Source organism: Gouania willdenowi, chromosome 9 (genome assembly GCF_900634775.1).
Source record: "Gouania willdenowi chromosome 9, fGouWil2.1, whole genome shotgun sequence".
Taxonomy (NCBI): domain Eukaryota; kingdom Metazoa; phylum Chordata; class Actinopteri; order Blenniiformes; family Gobiesocidae; genus Gouania; species Gouania willdenowi.
The window spans coordinates 36087148-36110817 of record NC_041052.1 but is presented as its reverse complement, the minus strand read 5'-3'; the positions used below and the strand labels follow the sequence as shown (position 1 = coordinate 36110817).

The window sequence follows — 23670 nt, the reverse complement described above, 5'->3', positions numbered from 1 at the left end:
ACTGATTTCTATGTTTGTGTTGCCAGATTCTTTAAGCTGCATGAAAGGAAGTGTGAGCCCATTGTGATGACTGTACCCAGAAAGGTGAGTGAAACGCAGGCCAGCTTTGATCAGGCTTGGGGTCAATTACATTTTTCAATTACAATTATGTCTTCAATTATTCATGTTCTATTACAACTAGGCCTGGGCCGATAACAGATTTTGCTGGACGACATATTGTCCCACAAATTATTGCCGATAAACAATATTGTTGAATTTTTTTAGACCAAATTAACCACTAATATAATGATAACATATCATAATAATGCAAGTACACTCTTTGAAATGCAATCAACTTGTATTTCTCATTAGTTTTTTTTTACCATTGTAATTGGAATGTCAATAACTTTTAAATATTTTAAACAAATATAACAAACAATTAAAATAAAATGGATTCTCAGTTTCTGTTAGCAAAAAATTGCACTTTAATAAATATCACAAACAAAAACAATAATATAGACCCTGTGTCTGTAAAGAAAAAAACCACCTCAATTGCAAAACCACACACAACCAAAGCAATAAATAAAATGCTTTATCAAGTTTCTCTCAATAAACAAAATTGCACTTGCAATAAATATGTAACATTGAGGCACAGAGGTATATTTAGTTGTATATTCCTTAACAGTTAACACTTCCAATACAGTTAGAACCTTTGTAAACAAAAACGCTGGCAGCCCCGCCTCCCCCTGTTTTATTCTGTTCCGTTTTCATTCAGTCTTAAATCATACAGACCAAATAGTTTCTAGTTCACTCGTTCATTCCGCTATGGAACAAACATGCAGGTGCTGAGGGTGAACCCTCTTGTCATCCAGCCTGTTTGGAGGCGAAAGACGAGGAAAACAAAATACTTAGACTTAGCTTTGTTGCTAGCCCCGCTCGGCATCCCCCGCTTCTGCTTTTGATCACACCGCTTACGTCTCCTCCGCTGGCGGACACCGCTGGTACGAGGCTCCCCTGCTTCACAGGCCGCTGGGTGTAGCCGGCGTAGCAATGTGAAGCTACGTAGTAGGTCCAGTGTTGATGCATCTACCGGACTATAACTGTTTGTGTTACCTAAATCTGATTGCTTGGCGGTGGTATACTATTTTAGAGTAATTACGCTGCAGGTTCACCGAGTTATCTGTTTGCTAATGCTAGCCTCTGCAGCCAACAGGCGCGCCGCCAAATACGCAAGAATATCGATTTATATCGATATATATATCGAGGACGGCAAACTTATTGAGTTCATTTTATTTACCGTCCGGTTAATTGATTGATCGATTATCAGCCCAGGCCTAATTACAACTGAATTATAACTATTATTACAATTAAGATTTTCTTCCTGAAAGTCAATACAAATGACTAATGTTCAATTACAATTAATCACACTTACTGTGCCTGAAATAAATAACCTCCAAAATGTTATGCTTCCTCTTGTGTTAGCTCTCTGTCAGTTTTTTCTGCCATTATACCCCCCAATTTCAGTGTTTTTTAATGGTAAATGATCCTTAAGATGGCTCTCAGGTAGTAGGAAAAGTTGATGTAAAACACTTCTTAAAACAATTCTTAGCTACGTGTAAGCCATAGAACTGTAACATGGTTCCCCAGTTTAGCATTTAATTAAATTGTAATTAACAGATTTTGTAGAATTTCCATGAAATTCCATAGAAATGTCCATAGAATTACAATTACAAAGTCAATTATCTAAACTCAATTACATTTCAATTATGATGACAACATCAACAGACCTTTTCCAATTATAATTACGTCATATTTGAAATTAATTATCAATTACGCGATTACAATTATAATTGACCCCAACCCTGGCCTTGATCGTCACACTGCTTTTTTCCCGTTAGTCGGACCTGTTCCAGGATGACCTGTACCCAGACACAGCTGGGCCGGATCCTGCCCTGGAGGCCGAGGAGTGGTTTGAGGGCAAGAATGGAGACCCCATTAAGATCTCCCTCAAGAACGGCTACGTGCCATCCAAGAGTCGTGAGATCAAGGTGGTGAAAAAGAACATCTTGGACTCCAAGGTCACCAAGAACGCCGAGAACTCTGCTCCCAGCAGCAAGTGTGCCACCCCAGCTCCATCAGTGGTGAGAGATACATTTATTATTGTTTAAAACATCCATCAAAACAATGAACAGAAAATTTTAAATTGTATAACTCTTTGAAGGCCAAATTTTGTATTTTTTTTTTTTTCTATCTTTGTCCCAACCATACTTTAAAGCCAGAAGTTATCTGTTGAATTGGTGAAGCTGATGATGAATGTAGGTATTTACTCATGCTTGGTATAAGTCTTGCACTAATAAATATTCACACACACTGTAGAGACAAGAAATAACATTTCATTCAAAAGACTGATTCCAAGATGTGCTTTTCACATTTAAATGACGTATTATGTGAGACCTGCAGTAATACTGGAACACACACACACACACACACACTAGAGCTTTAATCAGGCCTAAAAAGAAGACCTGACCCGGCCAGAGAGAACAAACCCGTCCGACCAGAATGAAGGCAATGTCTTTTTAAGCCTGAACACGTTTCAACCCGACGGTATTCACATTCGTGTGTCCGCAAGTACAGTGAACCACTGTGAGTTATAAACATGACTAGTAGCTTCTCCCAAGATGCTTTATGAATTCCATGGATTCTCCACCTTTGAAAGTTCTGAAAACATTTTAAGTGAGAAAGTGACCAAGTAGAATAACATCATGGTTAAGTGGTTAAGGACGCTGGGCTTTTAATCGGAGGGTTGCCGGTTCAAGCCTCACCTGGGCCGTCACTGTGGGATGTTGAGCAAGTCCCTTAACCCCGAACTGCTCCCCAGGCGCCGCAAAATGGCTGCCCACTGCTCCTCAGGGATGGGTTAAATGCAGAGGACAAATTCCATTAATGTACTAACATAACATGGCCAATTAAAGGCGAAAGCCCTGATTAATCATGTGCTCTCTTAATCCATAAAACTCACGGAAACACATTTCATGCTGACATTTCGTAGAGTTTCGGAGACCCTCCTTTGTGCTAGTGACTAAACTTCCGGTTAACTTCAAAACAAGAGCCCTGTTTACAAAAGAGTTAACAACTAATGGAAGACAAGAAGCAATGCTTTTGTTTTGATAAGGGGATGTTTGGCTTTTAGCTTGAAGCCGGTCCCAGGACCATTATACGATCTGCATCATGGGGCGGTTGAGTATGCACCGCCCCATGATGGACTAGTATGCACTAGTGTACCCACTGTGCATACTTCAAAAATGTCCTCATATAGTATAGGGCTGGGCAATATGGACCAAAACTCCTATCTCAATATTTTTGGTGAAATAGTGATACACGATATAGATCTCGATCATTTTATTTCTCATGAAGTCAGACCAGAAAAACAATTATGTTTTAAGTTTGATGATCCAAATATCACCCAGGCATATTTCACCAAAGGAATTTGATCGGTACCTAAAAAAAAAACCAACCTGAATTCCTATGATTGGATCGGTGATCAGTGATCGTTTTTTTAAACTCACTGATCGGTGTCCGGCCCAAAAATCCTGATCGTGTAAACCCTAGTAATTTTTCATATCCCCAAAATAGAAAATGTAGTATATCTTGAATCTCAATATATCGCCCAGCTCTAATATAGTATACAGCCGAGTATTTTTTTTGCATACTTTTTAATGTGAACGCGCTAGTTCTTACTCATTTTGACGTCAGACTTAGTATGAGTAGTACGTTAGTATGACATTTCGAACGCAGCCTATTGTTTATCAACTGATACAGTAGGAATGAACAGTATCTCTAACTATCTTCATAACATAGTTCGTTAATGTCCGATCATACTGTATCTTGTGCTGCTGGGCGTCGTGCCGTGGCTCACCACCAACCCAGCTTGCTCCTGTGACCCAGCCCATGTTTCTGTGCAGCTCTGCTCTGTAATCACAGCCCACTGGGCTTTAGAGATGTTAACCCTTAGAGCAGCAGCTCCTCAGATGCAGTCTGAGACTCTTTAAGCGGCACTTTTTAACACAGGGCGCTTCATGCAGGCATGTTGCAGTGTTTTTTCTAAATGCTGTTTTGTCGTTTTCTAACCAGTTGTTTGTTCCTCACAGAAATCTGAAGCCAAGCTGGAGGAGATCTTAAAAGAAATCAAATCCCTCAAGGACTTGATCAGCAGTCAGGAAAAGCGAATCATCAAACTTGAAGATCAGATGTCCAAGATTTCCATTTAAGGACCCTTTGCCCTGAATCGCAACAATTCAGGAAGTCCCATTGGCTGGGGCGTGGGCGGGAACAGCCACTGCCTATCATTGACAGTGCTTGGCCTGAGTCCTGCCTTGCACCGGTCCCTTAGCAACATTCCAGATGAACTTCTTAGCTAGTCCCCGACCCTCAGTGTAACAGGTGGAATTGAGACACGTGGCTAATCTAGCAGCAAGCACTCTCGCTTTGCGCCGACAAAGAACTTCCTTTTATTCTATGGCAGTGTCTTTTTTCTATTTTGTCTACTTGTTGAAAATTGGTGTTTTTGTTTGTGTTTGTTTTAGACTGACCAAGAAAACTCCAGACTCGCCAATTCCCCCTTTGACTGTCCTTTGTCTGTCAGTGTTTCTTGTGAGCTTACCAAAAAAACACGTTGCCAAATCTGGAAACTTGTTTGCACCTCATTAACAGTATTTCTTCAAAAAAGTTAAAATACTAAATAGGAAGCTCAGTGTCTTTTAGTAAAGATTAAAGTTTCTTTAGGACAGGAAGAAATGTCCAATTCTGTAGTTTAAGAAAATAACTTTTGGTTTTCCATTCCACACATTGATCGATTTCTGCTCTGTTTTTATTTCTGTTGCTTCCTTTCATTCCAACTGTAGACATGTACCGTGCATTCCTCTCTAACATGCTTTATTAACATGTACTCTGCACTTATTGGTAAAAAGACATTCCACAAATCTCATTAGTTCAAGACATTGAGGAAAAACCAAAACATTCTTATTCCCTGTTCAGCAATGTAAAATGTGGTCTTTCTAGTAGGGTTCTGTTGTTTAGTCACCATCCATGATGTTATTTTGTCATTGAGATACAAATAAGACAAATATTAGTGAGGATCCATCATCATTTGGACAATTTCCATCCACGTCAAAGGCTTGCTGCAGAAGCCGAACACAAAAAACCTCAAAGGCCTCATCAGAATTTGCGTTTTTGACTTTGTGCCTCGTGTTGTCGGCCTTTTGTGTTTCGTCACAGTAAACGTTTCCTTTGAGGAGGTGATGAAACACAAAATCTAATACAACAAACTGTTGATTTTATCCTGTTTCTTATTCCAGCTTTGCTTCTTTTCCTCTTAACACTTTCACATTCTTTTGTTTCTTTCTCTGTTTAATGCTGTCATTCGCATTGTAATCACTAACCAATTAATGACTTTGTTCCATCAGAGGCTTTATTCTGTTAAAGTTGCCGATTTGTTCCCCCAGTGGGAAGCTGGGACGGGTAATTATTCACTCTGTTGTTTGCCTTTATGATTTGTTACCACTGTTGAGACCAGGAAGTGCCATAGGAGTGACCCTGAAGGTGTGTGTGGAAGTGTGTACTGTAAGTAGTCTCGTGTAGAAAAGGAAAGAAAGAGTGCTGCATATAACGTTGAGTGGATTATTGTCTTCAACTAACCAACGTCACCAAACTAAGCAGGTTATTCAACATAGCCGTCCTCAGTGCGGGTATGAATACCTACATGTGAAGAGTTAACGTCAAACGCATGACAGAGAGACACATGTGGCTCTGACACAAATGAAACTGCCATATCTCGTACGTCAGACTGCCACTGTGGATCTTTCAAGCGCAGTTAGCACCAGTTTTGAGGTCTAGTGGTTTTTAGCAGCGCCCCAAAATAGACTTTGTATGTCAGTGAAACGTGCAGAGGAGAGATAGAAGTTAGTTTGTTAGTAGGGCTTTGGAAAGTGAGTTGAAAGATTGTGTAAATAAATATTCCCCACCTTTCCTTGTCTGTGCTTGTGCTGAAGAGGGTGACTGTATGGGAGGCGGCTTTTAAATGTTCCTCTTTGTGTTTTTCTGCACCTTGCCATAATGCGCCATGTGAAAAGCAGAACCTCTGTTACACTGGAGGGCGGATGTAAATCAGATGTAAACAAAACCCAGACCGAAGCCTCATGTCGAGGTCTGCTCGCCATTGTTTTTTTCATTATTCTTGCTTCAAGTATCAAACATTGATCATAAAACATAATAAAGTCATTTTAAAATGGACTGTTGGTTCAGTTTTATCTACAGCTCCTCCTGATTTTATTCCTGAAGCAAAGATGGACATTTCTGCACTAATTCAACACTAGTGTTGGTGATTTAGGAGAAGGTTTTAAAAGCAGATTAGTAATCTTATGGTTGATCGTGAATGAACTGATTGGATGAAGCAGTTCATTTCATGATTATTGGTGAAACCTTTGTTGTGACCATGAGAAATGTTCACAGGTTAGTTGCTAGTGCACACGAGAAACATTTTTTTATTCTTACGTCCTAAGGGGCTTCGTATAAAATAGAACCATCAAACAGTCACAAATAACACGTTTTAGTCAGAGTTGGAACACGTTTTCCATTGGGAAATTGTTAAAAACTATAGATATTAAGGGTTCATTCATTCAGAAATTTTTTTTTCGGGATGTTTACTTTGATCTCCTGACATGTTTCAACTGTCAACTGCCAGTCTTCATCAGAGGCGTGTGACGATCGCTTTGATGTTTTTTTGACCTCTGCTTAATAATTCCAGCAAGTTCAGTTTGTCTTGTATTTTTCAAAAAGAAGACAAAATTAACTTGCAGGAATTATTAAGTGGAAGTCAAGAACAAATCAAAGTGATCAGTAGAAATATGTCAGATGATCAAAGTAAATTTCCTAAAAAAAAGTCTGAATAAATGAAACCTTAACATAATATTCAAAAAGAAGACACAATTAACTTGCTTGAATTAGGATTAAAAACTGGTGTCTAGTATGAAGATTTTTTTCTTTTTCAACTTATAAGAACACAGAGTATCATCATGTTCAGCTGAGCCACTGTAAATACAAGCCATGCATTTGTGGAGAGTATTCAGAGATAAGTACATGAGGTTGATACATTCTCTCTCTACATGTGTTTGTGGGATGAAAGGAGAGCTTTCTCCTGCTCTGCTCTCCTATCCCTGCTGCATCACAGGCTGTAATCTGGCAGCTTTAATTACAGAGAACATGGTGGGAGGCAGAGCTACTGTGGGCTCGCCCAGCACAGGACAGAAATACTGGAAAACTGACCCTGCAACACTGAGTTTTTGTTTAACTTTAGAGCATGTGTCAAACCCTTTAGTCCAGTGGTCCTCCACCTTTTCAGCCAGTGACCTCCAAATAAAGGTTCTAGAGACCGGAGATCCTCACTATACCTAAAGGTGGTTGACCACAGACATGAACATTGAAGAACAGTCATGTGGAGACAGGGCCATCTATAAAGGGGAGAGATTTTTGGGGTCCATCTATAAAGTCGGCAAAATTATGGTCTATTGTATGAATCTGTGATAACCACATTTATTTATTCATCTGAATAATATCCACTGTTATCCAGGAAGTTTATTTGTGCCACAATATACAGTATAGTCATCTTAAAGATTTCATTCTTTGTTTTAAACAGAAATAAAATGGGTTAAAAGTGAGCAAAAATTGAAGAAAAGTTGGTGAAATGGGATTTTAAAAATCACAGAAAATGGTTAAAAGTTGAAAAATAGAGGGCAAAAACCAACAGAAAAACATAGTAAAAAGGGTTCAAAGTGTCAATATTGGAACAATTAGTTTAAACTGGCAAATAATGAGCATAATAAATCATGACTGTGATAAATCGGCAAAAATAAACATGAAATGTGAAGAATTTTTAAGTGCCAAAATCTTCTTGAAAGTGGGGGAAAAATGTGCAGAAAAGGCATTAAAATTTGATGGAGAAGTGGCATAAATGGGAGTGATGTAGCAAAAATGCATTAAAAGGAGCAAAAATATGGCAAGAATAAGTGATGAAAATAGGTTAAAATATGGCAAGTTGAATGTAGTTGCAGAAAAGGGGTAAAAATAAGCAAAAATGGGCTCAAATTGTTGTTATATTCCTAGTTTCTTGAAGGCATCTGGCGACCCTCTCCCAGTGTCTTGCAACCCCAAATAGGGTCTGGACCCCAAAAGAACAAATGCCCTAGACCAGTGATTCTCAACTGGTGGGTTGGGACCCAAAAGTGGGTTGCAGACCTGTACTGGGTGGGTCGTGGACAGCCGGTCAAAAATTAACAAATATTGTCTCTCATATTGGAATTGTCTTTTATTTTAAAAGAACCTTTAGTTTTTACAAGCATGCTGTAAAATCTATGTTGCAAGGAAAAATATATGAATTTATGTTTTTAAAAATTATATATATGTGTGTTTTCAACAGCTGTTTTTGAAAAACTAAATTGGTTGAATTCTAAAATAAATAAATAAATGGGTCGTGATTTAATAACCTTGGAAAAATGTGGGTCCCAGGGTGAGACCAGATGAGAACCCCTGTTGTAGAGCATCCAACATCCTCCAACTGCAGCACACTGGCAGAAGAGCTAAACAGCTTTTTTGACCGGTGTTATGGCATCAAGAAAGTAGACCACAACTGAACAAAACAAACAACACAACTGAAGAACCACAACAACAAGATAGTGCAAACAATCCATTTATTTAGTGGCTGTGCACTTTGAAAATCTGGGGGAGGTAGGGACCCATAGGTTGTGCCAAATCAATGTATTTAACAAAACAATTTTTAAGTTGAACCCCTGGACCATTAAAGACCAACGCATCAAGTGCTGGTTGTGGTTGTACATCCTTCAGAGGAAGACAATCGGATTATGGTCAGTGTAGACCTTGATGAGGGCAACACTGGATGCTAATTACACTTCAAAGTGTTGAAGTGCCAACAACTATGTAAGGGTCTCCTTCTCAATGGTTGAATAAGCAAGCTGATGCTTGCTAAACTTACGTGAGAAGTAATTTATGGGATGGTCAATCACCAGCTCATCCTCCTGTAGAAGTACAGACCCAGCTCCCACAACACTGGCGTCAACCTCCAACTTGAAGGGCATAGAAAATTTTGGGGCAGACAACACAGGGCCACAACACAGTAGAGCTGGAGTGACAAAAGCAGAAAGGTCTGAAGCATGTGGAGTTAAAGGGACTTGCCAGTACCCTTTTAATATATATATATATAAATATATATATATATATATATATATATAGCTTTGACACAAACAATGCAGGACCAATTTTATCAATACAGTCATCAATACGAGGCAAGGGATGTACATCTGGCACAGTTATTGCATTCACCTTGCGATAATCAGTGCAAAATCTAGGACTGCCATCAGACTTTGTGTCCAAGAGACATGGCGAGCTCCAAGAACTTGAAATTGGCACAGCCAATCCACTCTCAACAAGATATGTCACCTTGTTTCTCATAACCTCCCTTTTTACAGAGCTTGCCTGATAAGTATTTTGCAGGTGTCTTGGAGGGAACATCACCAAAGAGACATGGATACTCACAAATTAACTGCTCATTGTCCTTACTTTGGTCATGAGAGAGATGGGATACAAAGTGGGGCAATCCACAGACAGTACTTCGAGTCACTCAATCTCGTGCGATGCTGCACTTGGTATCACCAGCCCATCCTCATCACCATCTCTACAAACTCCAGAAAAGGAAATATCTGGTGAGACAACATTTTTGATCTCAGGATTCAGAGATGACTCACTACGCTTATCCCGGGGGTGGTAGAGCTTCATCATGTTGACATGACACACTCAATTGTGTCTCCTTTGGTCAGCTGGGTGTCTGATGTAATTTGTCTCACCTAGTTTCTTCTCCGCAGTATAGGGACCAGAGAACTTTGAAGAGGGATGACCCACACACGGGCAGAAGTACTAAAACCTTGTCACCTTGTTGGAATGATTTGTTAATGGCCTTCTGGTCAAAGTGCCTCTTCATTTTAACCTGGGACTATGTCAAGGCCTCTCTTGCCAATGAGCAGGCCTGCTGCAGGCGGCCCTTAAGCTTAACAACATACTCAAATACTCTACTCACCTTTTTTGTTGGAGACACAAGCTGCTCTTTCAAAATTTTCAAAGGCCCCTCACTTCATGGCCAAACGCCAACTGAGTAGGACTGAAACCTAGGGATTCCTTAACAGCTTCTCGAGCAGCAAACATCACAAATGGAACCCCTTCATCCCAATCCCTCTGAGTTTCCATAGCATGAATTTCAAAGTCTGGTGAAATTTCTCTAATGCAGCCTGACTCTCGGGGTGGTAAGGACTAGAAGCCACGTGCTTTATTCCTAAGATCTTCAGGGCGTGAGCAAAGACCCTGGATTTAAATTTTGTTTCTTGGTCTGTCTGGACCTCACAAGGTAGACCAAACACAGTGAAAAACTTTACAAAAACCATAGTAACTACTGGAGCAGTGATTTTTCTAAGGAAGATAGCTTCAGTGAACCTAGTTGCTGAGCACATCACTGTGACTAAAAACTGTTATTTTTGTCCTGGGCAATGGGCCCACACAGTCAAAAACTTTTTCAAATCACTGGAACTTGGCAAAGAGGAGCAGGAGAAATCACCTGATTTGGAGTTCCTGAAAACTGACAAACATGGCAGGTGCGGCAGTACTGAACAACATCAGATCTAAGTCCTGGACAGAAAAATGTCTAAGGACTCAGTCATAAGTCTTCCTGACTCTCTTGTGGCGTGACCAATGGTGATTACGAGCCAATGACAGAACATGTTTACGAAACGCAGAAGGAACAACAACCTGATAAACTGCATTGCAATCTAACTTCTTGTCTAAGACGTCACTAGTCCAGCGCCGCATCAGTAGACCATCATGCAAAAGATAGGCCTTTTTCCTTTTCTCAGCGAGAAAGGAGGCTACCCTCTCGGCTACCCCCCCCCCCCCCCCCCCCCCCCCACCTTCGGGTGGGGGGATGGATCCTGATTGTTGTTTGTGCCTATGGGCCAAACAGCAGCTCAGAGTATCCACCCTTCTTGGATTCCTTAGAGGGAGTACTGGAGAGTGCTTCTTCTGGGGATTTCCTCGTTCTGCTGGGGAACTTCAATGCTCACTTTTGAGACTTGGAGGGGTGTGATTGGAAGGAACAGCCCCCCTGATCGGAACAAGAGTGTTGCTTTGTTATTGGCTCATCACAGTTTGTCCACAATGAACAACATGTTCAGGCATGAGGGTGTCCATATTTGCACTTGGCACCAGGACACCCTAGGCCGCAGTTCGATGATCAACTTCGTAGTCGTATCGTCGGACTTGCGGCCGCATGTCCTGGACAAAACTTGAAACTTTATTTATTTTATACAAAGGCATCTGTATGAAATAAAAGGTTTGTCAAAATGTACAATTATTTTTAAAATAGAATAACACCAATGAATTCAATTCAATAATAATGAAAAATTTCAAGCTACATTTATGAACTCTAAAACAGAGAAAATAACCGGCATTCAATGCTGTTTTGGTGCCATGCATTACATTTAATCTGATTGGTCAGCTATGACGTGATGCATTTGATTGTTGTCTGGTCATTTCATTTTTTCATAGTTTCACAACGTCCGTCAATCATTTTAAAACAAAAAATCATAATTTACTCAGTAACGGTTCAGTGTAGAAATGTAATGTATTACTTTACTTCTTTTAAAACGTACTGAAGTACAAGTAAAATGACTGATTTAGAAATGTAGTCAAGAAAATACAAGTCCCGATAAAAGCAACTCAATTAGTGTAACATGACTACGCCGTTACTTTCACCTCTGGAAAATGAGTCCAATAGATTAATGAAACAATCTCTGTATAAAGATGGACTGACAGAAACAATTTAGTTCATCACTATATTAATAATAAAAAAAAAACAAAGATAAACTCACGTAAAAACAGAAAAAGTCCCTAAAACAAGTCTCTGCTGCATGAAAGTGTGGCTGAGGAAGGATGAAGATGAGGATGAGGAAGAGGAGGAGGGTGGAGATGATGGAATCTGAGGGCGTCTCTGCAGTAAAGAGACTTTTTTAAGAACTCAGAAAGAAAAGAGAAAAACACAGTCATTGTGACTTAGTGAGGACCATTTTAGCTCCCAGACTCTATCCTTATTCTCTGAGATCCACACAGTGCTGCCAACAGGGAATAACATCATCTGTGAGTATATTTTCACATCTTCAACATGGAAATACCTCCAACCTTTAACAGAGAAGGTACACTTACTTTGGTTTAAAACTGACAGATTACAGACATGGAAATGGAAACTTTAAAACTATTTCAATTGCTTACTTTTTTATTTTCCAAATGCACTATTTCTGATTTTATTGGATTTTCCCATAAAGAAAGTTAGAAAAGATTCATATCTTTTTCCTTTCTTCATTAAAATAGATCATAATTATTGTCACGGCTTAATTTAAACCAATTGACAATTAATAGACATAATTTACAATAGTGACATTAATATTTATATTTAGACCACAAATTGACATTTATAATGATGTTGTTCAGGCAAACAGTAAATACAGTAACATACTATACTATAAAAAGCATTTTTTATAAATAAAGATTGATTTACCGTAATTTGATAAGGCTGCTCTGCATGCAAACATTAAATGTTCCTTTCACAGAGAACTGTAGAGGGAAAACAATTATTTTATACGTTTCACTTCAAGAGCATGGGTGTCAAACTGATTTTAGTTCAGAGTCCAAATATGGACCAGTTTGATCACAAGTGAGCAGCAGATTTTGGGTGGGAAAAAAAGCAGGATTAACATTATTGTGCCCTTTTTTATCGTCTCCTGTCATTTCTTAATTTTGTAACCAATTTTTAAATAGTTTTTTAGTGGAATTATGTGGAATTCTTTTTTTCTTTTAAGAAATTGCAGGATTTTAGAAAAAAAATGTAAAGTTCTTCCATAACTTGTGATAAGAAATCATGTGATAAATGATGGAAAATTCCAAGCCCCTGCAATGATTGTGTAGTTTTATTGAACTTGTGTATTTGTATTTGAAATCTACTACTGGAGTTTGTCATTTACACAATGATTCATGTTTTTTCCTGTCATTTTCATTTTCTCCTGCGGGCCAAATTAGAAGCTCTAAAGGGCCTTGTGAGTTTGTCCTCTACACTGTAGAGGGGTTCTCAACTTTGGGTCAGGGTCCCATTTGGGGTTGCGAGACATTAGGAGTGGGTCATCAGATGCCTTTAAGGAACTAAGAATATTTTCTTTTAACAACTTGAGCAAATGTTTTGCTTATTTTTCTGCTACTACACCAAACTTGCCATATTTTAATCTTCTTTTTATCACTTTTTCTTGCCATGTTTTTGCTCCTTTTAATGCATTTTTGCTACATTACTCTAATTTCTGTCACTTCTCCATCAAATTTTGCACATTATTTTCCACTTTCAAGACATTTTTGGCACTTATAAACCCTTTCCACCATTTTTCCCACCTAATGTCACATATGTTGACCCATTATTGTCACTTGTAGCCTCTTTTAACCATCACGATTTGTCATGCCCATTATTTGCCACTTTAAACTAATCAATCTAATATTGACATTTTGAACCCTTTTTACCTGTTTTTGGCTACTCTAACTTAGAAGTTTTAACCAATCTCTTGTGTGTTTCGGAAGTAATTTTGTGTATTTTGTATTTTTTTTGTTTTTTTTTTACTAATTTTGTGCAGTTTTGGGGTATTTTTTTGTCTTTTTTCTGTTGTCATGTTTTGTATTTTTGTGTAATTTTGAACGTTTTTGGGTTAATTTTGTGTAATTCCGTTGTCATTTTGTATATTATTGCTGTCTTATACAGTATATGTTTTGTTTTCCTTTTCTGTGTTTCTGTTATATTTTTAAAACATTTTTCTACTTCTGGGACCTCAAAAAATCAGACCGAGGGCCGCATGTTGTTGTCCGTCTATTACAAACCATTACCGAAATGAGCTGCATGTCAAATGTGTGGTTGTTTCGAGTAAAAGTGTAAGAAAAAAATTGATTCAGCGATATTTCACTGCTCGACGATCGTATCGATCCAAAAAATGTCGAAATCGATTTTTTTATTGTGTTTTTATTGAAAAAAACCATATAATTGAGCTACATGTATAGTTCGCGAACGCCCAGTCACTAGGTGTCAGTGAACCACATCAGACCTTGTTAAACTGCATCACCCCTCAATGCATTTTAGCTGGAAGTTGGTTGCACTTTATTTTCATAAAACATACTGGACACTTATATAGATTTATGTGGATAATTTAAAAAATAATTTAAGAATTTAACAGAATGAGAATCTGTTGTAAAAGCAAAATTGTAATTCGACAGTTTGATTAAAAAAAAAAAAAAACACTTGTTTTTTTATTGGTACTTGAATTACAGTTAACTACCATTTACTTGTTCTCACAAGTTTTAAAAATGTAATGAAATGTATTTCATACCATTTTGTACTTGTAAATGTGAAGTTTCTAATGATTAATATTGCGTATTGTTTAGTTTTGGGATATATTGAATTGTAACATGCAAATTGTGAATTGTACCATATTGTCAGATTCATGACAATGCACAGTAGGGCTGAGCGATATGGTCCAAAACTCATATCTCAGTATTTTTATAAAACTCAATAATATAAAAAAAAAAAAATCATATTTATATAGAAAACTTCACATATATCTTGAATTTCAATATATATCGCTCAGCACTAATACACACCCCTAGTGAAGGACCTTCAATCGTTCCCGTGGTATGATGCAGGTGATGTAATTGTAGCTGTAATTATGGGGCTTCAGGGGGTGGAGCTTCTCCTTCCATATACATGTATGACAGCAGGAACATAGCCCACCATCTGCTCCAGGACCACCCAGTGAGGACAGGGATGGACTGGGACAAAATTTCAGCCCTGGCATTTTCTGTCCAGACCAGTGCACGACATTATCAGCGACACCATGTAGATGTTATTAAGTCAGTGATTCTCAATATGTGGCTCTTTATGTCTCAATTTTAATTAATATTCCCCCAGAAAACCTTAAAGGAGAGAAACTTTTTACCTATTTCCTTTGGTCATTTTACAACTTTGTCCCTTTTCAAAAAGTTCTGACTCTTTTTTCAGACTTCAGCTCCTTTAGCCAATAAATACCCTTTTTTTCCTATTTTTTGTCAATTTTTGCAAGTTTATTTTGACAATTTTATCAAAATTTTGTTCTTTCTTAAATGTTTTTGGCCTCTTTTCATCCTTTTTTTGTTCCACATTGTTGCCCATTTAAGCTATGCTTTGCATTATAAACCATTGCCCATTTTTGGCCACTCTAGTCTTGACCCTTTTTGGCCCATTTTATTCACTTTTCACTCTTTTCTTGCCATATTTTTGCCACTTTTGGACCATTTTGGTCCCTCGTTCCTACGTCTGCCTCCACTCGCTCGTGAAAAAAAAAAAAAAAAACATGTCAAAATTTAAGAAACATGTAGCGGACTGGACTGTCCAACGGCCCACTGGGACGATGCCCTCTCTGCCAGATGGCCTGTCCACCCCTGCATGAGGAGCAGCAGCATCAATGCTAACAAAAAGTTGATCTTAGCTATTTTTCGTAGGTTTTCTACTGGAATAAAGCCACTTTTCTGCAGACTTCTTTCTTAATTCTGGCCTTGGTTGAGGCGAGGATAGAAAGAGTAATGTAGGGTTAGGAGGTTTATTCACTCAGCTGTGCTGCATGTAGCATCAGTAAGTGCAGGTTTGCATGGAGGCAGAAATATATCCGTAGAGCAGTGTAAATATAGAGGCAGTAGCCACAGGTCTCCCACGCCTCTGAGCTCTGTGGAATCCAGCTTCCTCCTGTTCTTTAGTGTGGTGGATGGGTGGCCTGAGGCCTCCCTCTACTTTACTAATTAGAAGGTCCTGCAGCACCAAACTCACTGTCTCCACCCCAAATAAGTAATGGCTGCTCTGCTGCCTACCTGCTAAAATAGATCCAGTGCCTGGAAAACTGTCTACAGGCAGTGGTAGATGTTACATTTGAGATCAAATGTTAGAACATGGAAGAGCCTCGTTCAGCACAGACTGATAGTTTTCAGGGTTTTTCTCTCTACAACCTAGGTTCCCAAAGTGGGGTACGGGCAGAGGTGAAAGTAATGGATTACAAGTACTCATGTTACTTTGAGGGGCTTTTACAGTATGTGTACGAGGTTAATAACAGCAAACAAGGTCTTTTTCAACCAAACTCCAAGCATTGGTTCCAGAAAGTTCATTTTTTCTTCTTTTTAAAAAATAACATGTTCAGGTTTCATTTATTCAGACGACTTTTTTCAGAAAATGTCATTTGACATGTTTCGACTGCCAACTGTCAGTCTTCCTTAGAGGCGTCTGCTGATTGCTTTGATGTGTCCTAATGAGTTCGTTCTGGGCGTGGCCAACTTTACAGTTCTATCACGCTAGCACTAATACTCACGTTACTATAATTGAGTGGTTTTCATGTATACTTCTACTTTTGTATTTTTTGAGTATACTTCTAAATCAGTCATTTTGACTTATAATTACTGTAAGTATGTTTTAAAATAAGTAAAGTCATTCATTACATTTCTACACCCAACCATTACTGAGTAAATTATTATTTTTAGTTTTAAAATGATCGACGGATATTGTGAAACTACAAAAATATGAAATGACCCGACAACAATCAAATGCATCACATCATAGCCGACCAATCAGATTAAATGTAACGCACGGCACCTAAACTGCATTGAATGCTGGTTATTTTCTCAGTTACAGAATTCATAAATGTAGCTATACTTAGAGCCTGATATATATATATATATATATATATATATATATATCAATTTTTATTTTTTTTAATTTGAATTCAATGTTGTTGTGATTTTTTTTTATTGTACATTTTAACAAACCTTTTATTTTATACAGATGCCTTAGTGGAAAATAAATAAAGTTCCAATTGTGCAAGATTGCATGAGATGTTTACTGTATGTAAGGGAACCGTGGTTAGATTTATTACCAAAAATAAACGTTGGTGGTGAAAGTAACTAGTAACTTTTACTTTGAGTACTATTTATTGGAGCTACTTTTTATTTGTACTTGAGTTTTTTTTATGTATGATTTACTTGTACATGAATACAATTTCAGTCAAGTAACAGTACTTCTACTTGAGTAGAATATATCAGTACTCTTTACACCTCTGGGTACGGCAAATTGTCATGGGGGTGCGTGAATAAAAATATATTACTCGGTAATGATTTGGTGTAGAAATGTAACAAATTACTTCTTTTAAAACGTACTCAAGTACAAATGAAATTATTGATTTAGAAAAGTACAAGCATCCATAAAAGCAAATCAAGTACAGTAACGTTACGTGAGAACTTGTAAGGCGATACTTTCACCTCTGGTACATACAGTATGTGATTTTAGTTTTGACAAATGTGGAGAACGTTTTGAACCTCACCATTCTCTTTAAAGCTGTAGCCAGTATTTCACAGTTTTAGGCTGAGGAGCAACAAATGTTTGGTAGATTTCATTTATCTAAAAAAATAGATTGTTTCTCCCTGAAAATGCCAGTACGCTAATTAATAATATGGAGTGATAATTCTGAATAAGATGTTCTTTTTTTTATGATGTATCATTCGTCAACAGGATAGGTAAAAATTCAGAGACTAATTTTACTGTAGGGTTTATGACATTACATTTTTGTGTTCAGGAGTAGGGAATACATGGCTTCAGTTCAATGTCTGTGAAATGTTTGGGAACCACTGATCTACAGTTTGTAAATGAGTTCATTTTCTTTTTAGAACTTTTTTCTTTATTCAGAACATTTTGAATTCCAAACAGTGAGATGGACAGCACAAAAAGACAAGGACAAATACATAATAAAATAATACACACACAAAAAAAAAATCACACATACATCAAGCAATAGGAATAATTTTTGCACGCCAAGAGCATTCCCGCATTCTTTTTGTGCTGCGGGACACAATTTACACATTTATGTGTTTCGGGCAAGGTCATTTTTAGTGTTAAACTGTTAAAAAAAAAAAAAAAATCTTACAAAATCCTTCAATTTTCCTCAATGTATTCCATTATATTTCCCTTAATTATATAGAAATTGGTCACAAGATTTAGGAAATTTAAAGTGAAGACCCTGTTAGGACTGATATTTATCACTTATTGCTCGAATACTGTCCGTTTCTTACATTTTGTATTTGATGTATAGATAGAAGTGCAAACTAGGGCACAATGATGTAGAAATGACTAATTTTCCCACATAAAAAGAGATCAATGTGCTCTGTATTTGGCCCCTGAACTGAGTTTGACAACCCTGAGATAAGGACACAGTGTAGGCCTCATAGGTCAAGAAATCCAAGAACATTTGCTAAAAAAAAAAAAAAAAAAAAAAAAGTCAAAGGTTGAATTTGCCACTCAAATGTCTGTTTTTATTTAGATCATGAAACATGTTATTGGCATTGCATTGTGGGATGTGGAGTCCCAAAGATGGATGAATAGAAGTGTTTCTACTTCCTTCATATTATGATTTCTTGTGTTTCTTCCTCAGACAGTGATTGGCTTGACACCATTTTAGTTCTAGTTTGTTCCCAGTATTCCCAGTGACATCACCTCATTCTGCCAAGTCAATTTTGGTCGGATTCTGATTTTTTTTGTATAATCCCCAAAATAAACATCTGTCCTTGTTTTGCCACAACTTTCACTGGAAACACCAGAAATATGTTGGGAATTCACTTTGGCAGAGTTTCTATTCCACATCCCACAATGCAATGCACGTAACTTTTCCTCCAGTGTCAATACGAGAGTTTCTAGAGTGGAGATCAAAACAAACTTTCAACCTTTTACATCTTTTTTGAGCATCTTTCCTTTATTGATGAATGAAGCCAACACTATGTGTTTATCTGATAGAAAATGATTGTCTCAGCAGCTGTAATTTGTGCTCAGGCTGTGACTCACTGAAAAAAGCTCCAGGGCTGTGTTGTGAATGTCTTTCTCACGTACTAAACGTAATACTGAGTTTGATGTCAAAATTAGTATTTAGTGCGTTCACTGAGAAATACCCGGATGTATACTACATGGCAGAGAGGGGCAACTATTACCACAGTGGGGCCCAGAAAAATGTGATTTACATTAATAACACGTTATTAACATTCATGTCAGCAATTGGCGTAATGACCAATCTGAGCTTTAATACAGGAAAGCACAAAGGGTTTTGTCTATTATTGGAATCATTGTGTGTGTTTTTGTTGACATTTTGTATATTTTACTGTCATTTTGTTTTGTTATTCCTCTTAGTTTCTATGTTTTCTGTGTCATTTCGTGTGTTTTTGCTCTCATTTTGTCTATTTATGTCACCATTGTCATTTGTGGTTTTGTATATTTTTCTCCGATTTTGTTTATTTTTGCTTTTGTTTTGTGTGTTCTTAGAGTCATTTTGTTTATTTATATTGTTTATTTTTAGTTTAAAATGATAATAATAATAAAGATGATTACAACGTCATGAACTGAAAATACAAGGTCTGATTCTTGGTCTCACACCAGGTGGGAGATAAACGGAAATGATAAAAAATGATAGAAATCAATCTATTCAGGAGGCGCTTAATGGGGCAGTATTATGAAAAAATCACTTTACAATGGTTTTGCCACAGTGATAAACATCCCTTTAGCCTCATTCAGAGGGACAACGTTGAAAAGGTTCTGTTTCCTCCCTCCCTTGTTATTCCACATTTTGTAAAAAGTCAACTCTAAACAGGCAAGTTGAATTTTTCTCATGTTGTGACATCACATTGCGGAAACTCCTCCTCCTGACAATCCTGGCTCCTCCTACCCTATAAGAATGTGAGCTCCTCCCTCTCAAACTACCTCACAGCTAAAACAAACACTGCGGTTTAACACATAATATATATTATACTTTGCACAAAATGTGTGCTCTGCATTCAACCCCTCCCTGAGGAGGAGTGGGCAGCAAACGGTGTAGAACCCAGGGAGCAGTTCCATTTTTAGTATCTGTTATATTGTCTTGTATCGCCTTTGACTTGATCTGACGTGTTTGTGACACAATGCAAAGCAGCTGTTGGACAAAACAAATGATTATCACCTTAAATGTACTATTCCTGTAGTTAAAAGAGATGAGGAGGAGAAAGCGACTCAGCAGCTTAACACTCCTGTGAGTTTTTGAACCAGCTGAATGACTTGTATTTGTATTGGTTTATTTGAAAGGGGACAGTTCAATTTCATAGAACCCATGAACAAACATGGTTAAAAAAGCCAGAATTAGCCTGAAGGCTATTTTTCATCTGTAGTCCCCTGGCCAAGATGTAAAAAGGCATTAAAATACAAGCATGACAATACATGTACAAGTCAATAACAACAATAACAGTACCTATTACAATATTAAAACACACAAAAAACCTGTTACAATATTAAAACACACAAGAAGCACGTGTTCAAAAGGCTACGTTATCTAGTACAATACAATGCAGCGCAACATGCTCGACTTTTAATGCTGGCAGACGTACATGTTAATAAGACAAATTTTCAATTTTTTTGTAAAGGCCTTGTAAGTGGTTAGCTGTTTAACCTCCTCAGGTATTGAGTTCCACTCAGCAGTGCCCCTAACTGACCAGGCCGAGCAACTGAAAACACTCCTACGCAGAGCCTCGAGTGATGCGCTCAGAGCTGTTTCTTTGGCTGACGAACTCTGCCAGAGGAGCTGGGGCCAAACCATGTGTTACTTTGTATAAGAGACTCAGATCTGCAAATCTATGGAGACTATCCCAATTTAAAAGGGGGTACTTTTTTAGGATTACACAGTGATGATAGTGCCTTGGTTTTCTATCCAAGACTTTAATGGCTTGTTTGTATAATGTTTCCAAAGGTCTTTTTGCACTCTGACTAGCCTGAGACCAACTTGTTAGTCAGTAGTTAAAGTGGATGAAAATCATGGAATGTAGAAAAATTATTGCAGCTTCGGTTGACATTTCATTTCGGATTGAGCGGAAATTTGCTAGATTAAATTTGATATTTTTACATAATTTGTCAATATGGGCTTTAAAGGAGAGGTGAGAATCTATTACTAACCCAAGGTATTTGTATTGATTTACAATTTGTAATTTTTCTCCAGCAACTAGTATGTCAGGATTAGATGAGGCTCTATTGGTTTTACTGAAAAACATACCTACAGTTTTCGAAGTATTTAGCAGCAGGCAGTTCTCCTGCAGCCAGGATGTGACAAGAGTCATTGCTTTTGTAAGTTTATCTGCAACAATGTCCTTGGACAAATACAACGGTGTCATCTGCATACATCTGACTCCGCTGCTGCTGCTACTGTGGTAAACACACAGCCTGAAGCGCAAAGATGGACTCGCAATTACTGCTTAAATAGTCATGTGTTGTACTGTAATGTGCAGTTTTTTGTATGTGGATAGCAAAAAAGAAAATCGCTTTGGTGATCATGCATATGCATAAGTGGGCCCCAAAACAACCCGTTATTAGAACTGCTCAAAAAGAGACTTTTCAGAGGCTAAAACTCTGGAAAACAGTCGAGTTTGGGAAAATAAACCTCAAATACTATGTTGTTGGGGTTCTTAGAACAAATAGAGATGGGTGAAAAATAGCATAATACTGGACTTTTAATATTCTTTCATTCCACTTATTTACAAAATTAGTTTCTTTAAAATGTGTGTCATCACTCATCCATTCTATCATTATGATCTGTAGTTTTTCCACAGTATTCTGAGCAAAATGTTGTTTTCTGACAAAGGGGGTACTTGAGGTAAAAAAAAAATAAAATTGAGAAACACTATAGTAGACAGTACATACTTATTGAGGTTGTAGTGTATAGTACGGAATGGAGTGCGCCCTTTCGAACATGACTCACTTTTGGGTCCTGACCCAAAAGTTGAGAACCTCTACCTTCCTCCATCCCTCTGCTTCCTCATGCCAATGCCATCCAGAATTTAATAAAGACGTTGTTTTGTTTTTGTTTTGCAGAACTAAGAAGAAGAAGATGAAGTCCCTCCTGCTGGTTCTCCTGGCCCTGGTCACTGTGAGCAGATCCACTCCTTTGTTCTACAACGTCTCCATGGACGGTAGCGGTGATGAAGCTGAGCTGGAGCTCATTTTCCCAACGTCCTTCTCCACCAAAGCTCCTGTTCCCATCACTGCCTCTACTGGAGCCCCCAGCCTCACCAACACCCTCACCACCACCATGATCCGCTTGAAGGACTTTGTCCTGAGCCGAGTGGTGGACTTCCTCCAGGACAATCTGATCATCATCATCGTGGTGACCTCTGTCCTTGTCGTCATGGTCTTCATCATCTGCTGTGCCACCGCCATGAGTCACAAGCGTAAGCTGGAGGCCCACAAGCCCCCCCCTCAGCCTGCCAGGAAGCACAAGGCTGAAAAAAATGGGCCGAGGAAGGATTCTGGCGATTTCCAGGAGAGACCGTACGCTGTGGACCACGTGAAAATGGTCCACCACCAGAGCATCCCCACCCCCAAACTCCTCCGTACACCCACCAAGGCTCTGGTTGGAGAAAAAGGCAGAGATGTCAAGTTGTCTCCTCGCCAGGAGGTGAGGAAGGGGAGGGACACAGAGGAGGTGGAGTGGAGGAGGGAGGAGCCTAAACACAGGGAGCAGGTCAAGTACAAGGAGGAGGTGCAGCAGAGCTCCGCCCACCCAGTCTGTACCTGCCACCTGAAGAAAGCTCACCATTAGATGACATCACGCTTTGGATGCTTCTTACTGAACAACCTCCATCTGAAAGCAGGCTCGTGTTCAAACTACAGCCCGCCACTGTCAACCAATCACGTAAGAGAAAAAGCAGGAAGTGCTCATTTCTAAAATCTTCACATCAGCATCAGCTGCAGCAGACAATGTTTTACCCAGAGGTGGAAAAAGTACTAGTCTTCAGTGCTCAAGTAAAAGTGTTGATACTTGAATAAAAAAGACTCTAGTAAAAGGAATAGTATCGAAGTTGCTCCTTTACTTGAATAAAAGTAAAAAAGTACGTTAACACTTTATTTCAAGGTTTATACATAAAAGCTGACATTACGCTGTCATTATTATGACATGACACCCGTCGTTAGCATGAATAAGGTGTCATGAAGGCTGTCATTAAATGTCGTTTGTTACCACAACCTGAACCCTAACTCAAAAAATGCCAATATAGCTCCAAAGGTGTAATAATTTAGCTAACGACACTTAATGACAGCCTTCATGACACCTTATTTATGCTGATGACAGCGTAATGTCAGCCTTATGTATAAAACAAGTAAACTGTTACCAAAAGTACATGCTACTAAATGTACTTAAGTAAAAAAGTAAAAAGTAAAACAGATGTCCCTTTAATAATAAGAACTTTTATTTTTTAAGTACTTGTAGAATACTGGTAAATGGGAACAAGTTAAATCTGTTACCTTAGAACACTTGGAGAATTTAGCTCTCATAATAAATACAATTTGTAGATAAAGTCTGTCAAAAATAAATAAAATAATTTCAAATGCTCAATTAAACCCAGAGCAGCTTTGAGTTTAACATTTTGTAAAACATGAAAACAAGGTTTTAAACTAAATGTTTCATTTAGCCTCAAGAGAATCAGAGTTTC

General features: G+C 38.2%; 2 protein-coding genes across 3 annotated transcripts in view; both read left to right on the top strand.

Moving 5' to 3' along the window:
• Positions 1 to 4591, top strand: part of coro1ca (coronin, actin binding protein, 1Ca) — a 61998-nt gene extending 57407 nt beyond the window's left edge. Inside the window, exons 9-12 of one of the 2 annotated variants that reach the window (XM_028458358.1) lie at positions 27 to 84; positions 1878 to 2120; positions 2255 to 2294; positions 4128 to 4266. In XM_028458358.1, the coding sequence (XP_028314159.1) occupies positions 27 to 84; positions 1878 to 2120; positions 2255 to 2272 (319 nt within the window). In that variant the 3' untranslated portion in view covers positions 2273 to 2294; positions 4128 to 4266. Of the gene's footprint in view, positions 1 to 26; positions 85 to 1877; positions 2121 to 2254; positions 2295 to 4127 lie in introns of both variants that reach the window. The other variant, XM_028458357.1, reaches the window with a different exon arrangement.
• Positions 4592 to 11746: 7155 nt separating this feature from the next.
• On the top strand, positions 11747 to 22948 carry tmem119a (transmembrane protein 119a). The gene is made up of 2 exons (XM_028458366.1): positions 11747 to 12225; positions 22055 to 22948. The coding sequence occupies exon 2, from the start codon at positions 22071 to 22073 to the stop codon at positions 22779 to 22781; it is 711 nt and encodes a 236-aa protein (XP_028314167.1). The 5' UTR covers positions 11747 to 12225; positions 22055 to 22070; the 3' UTR covers positions 22782 to 22948.
• The last annotated feature ends 722 nt before the right edge of the window (positions 22949 to 23670 follow it).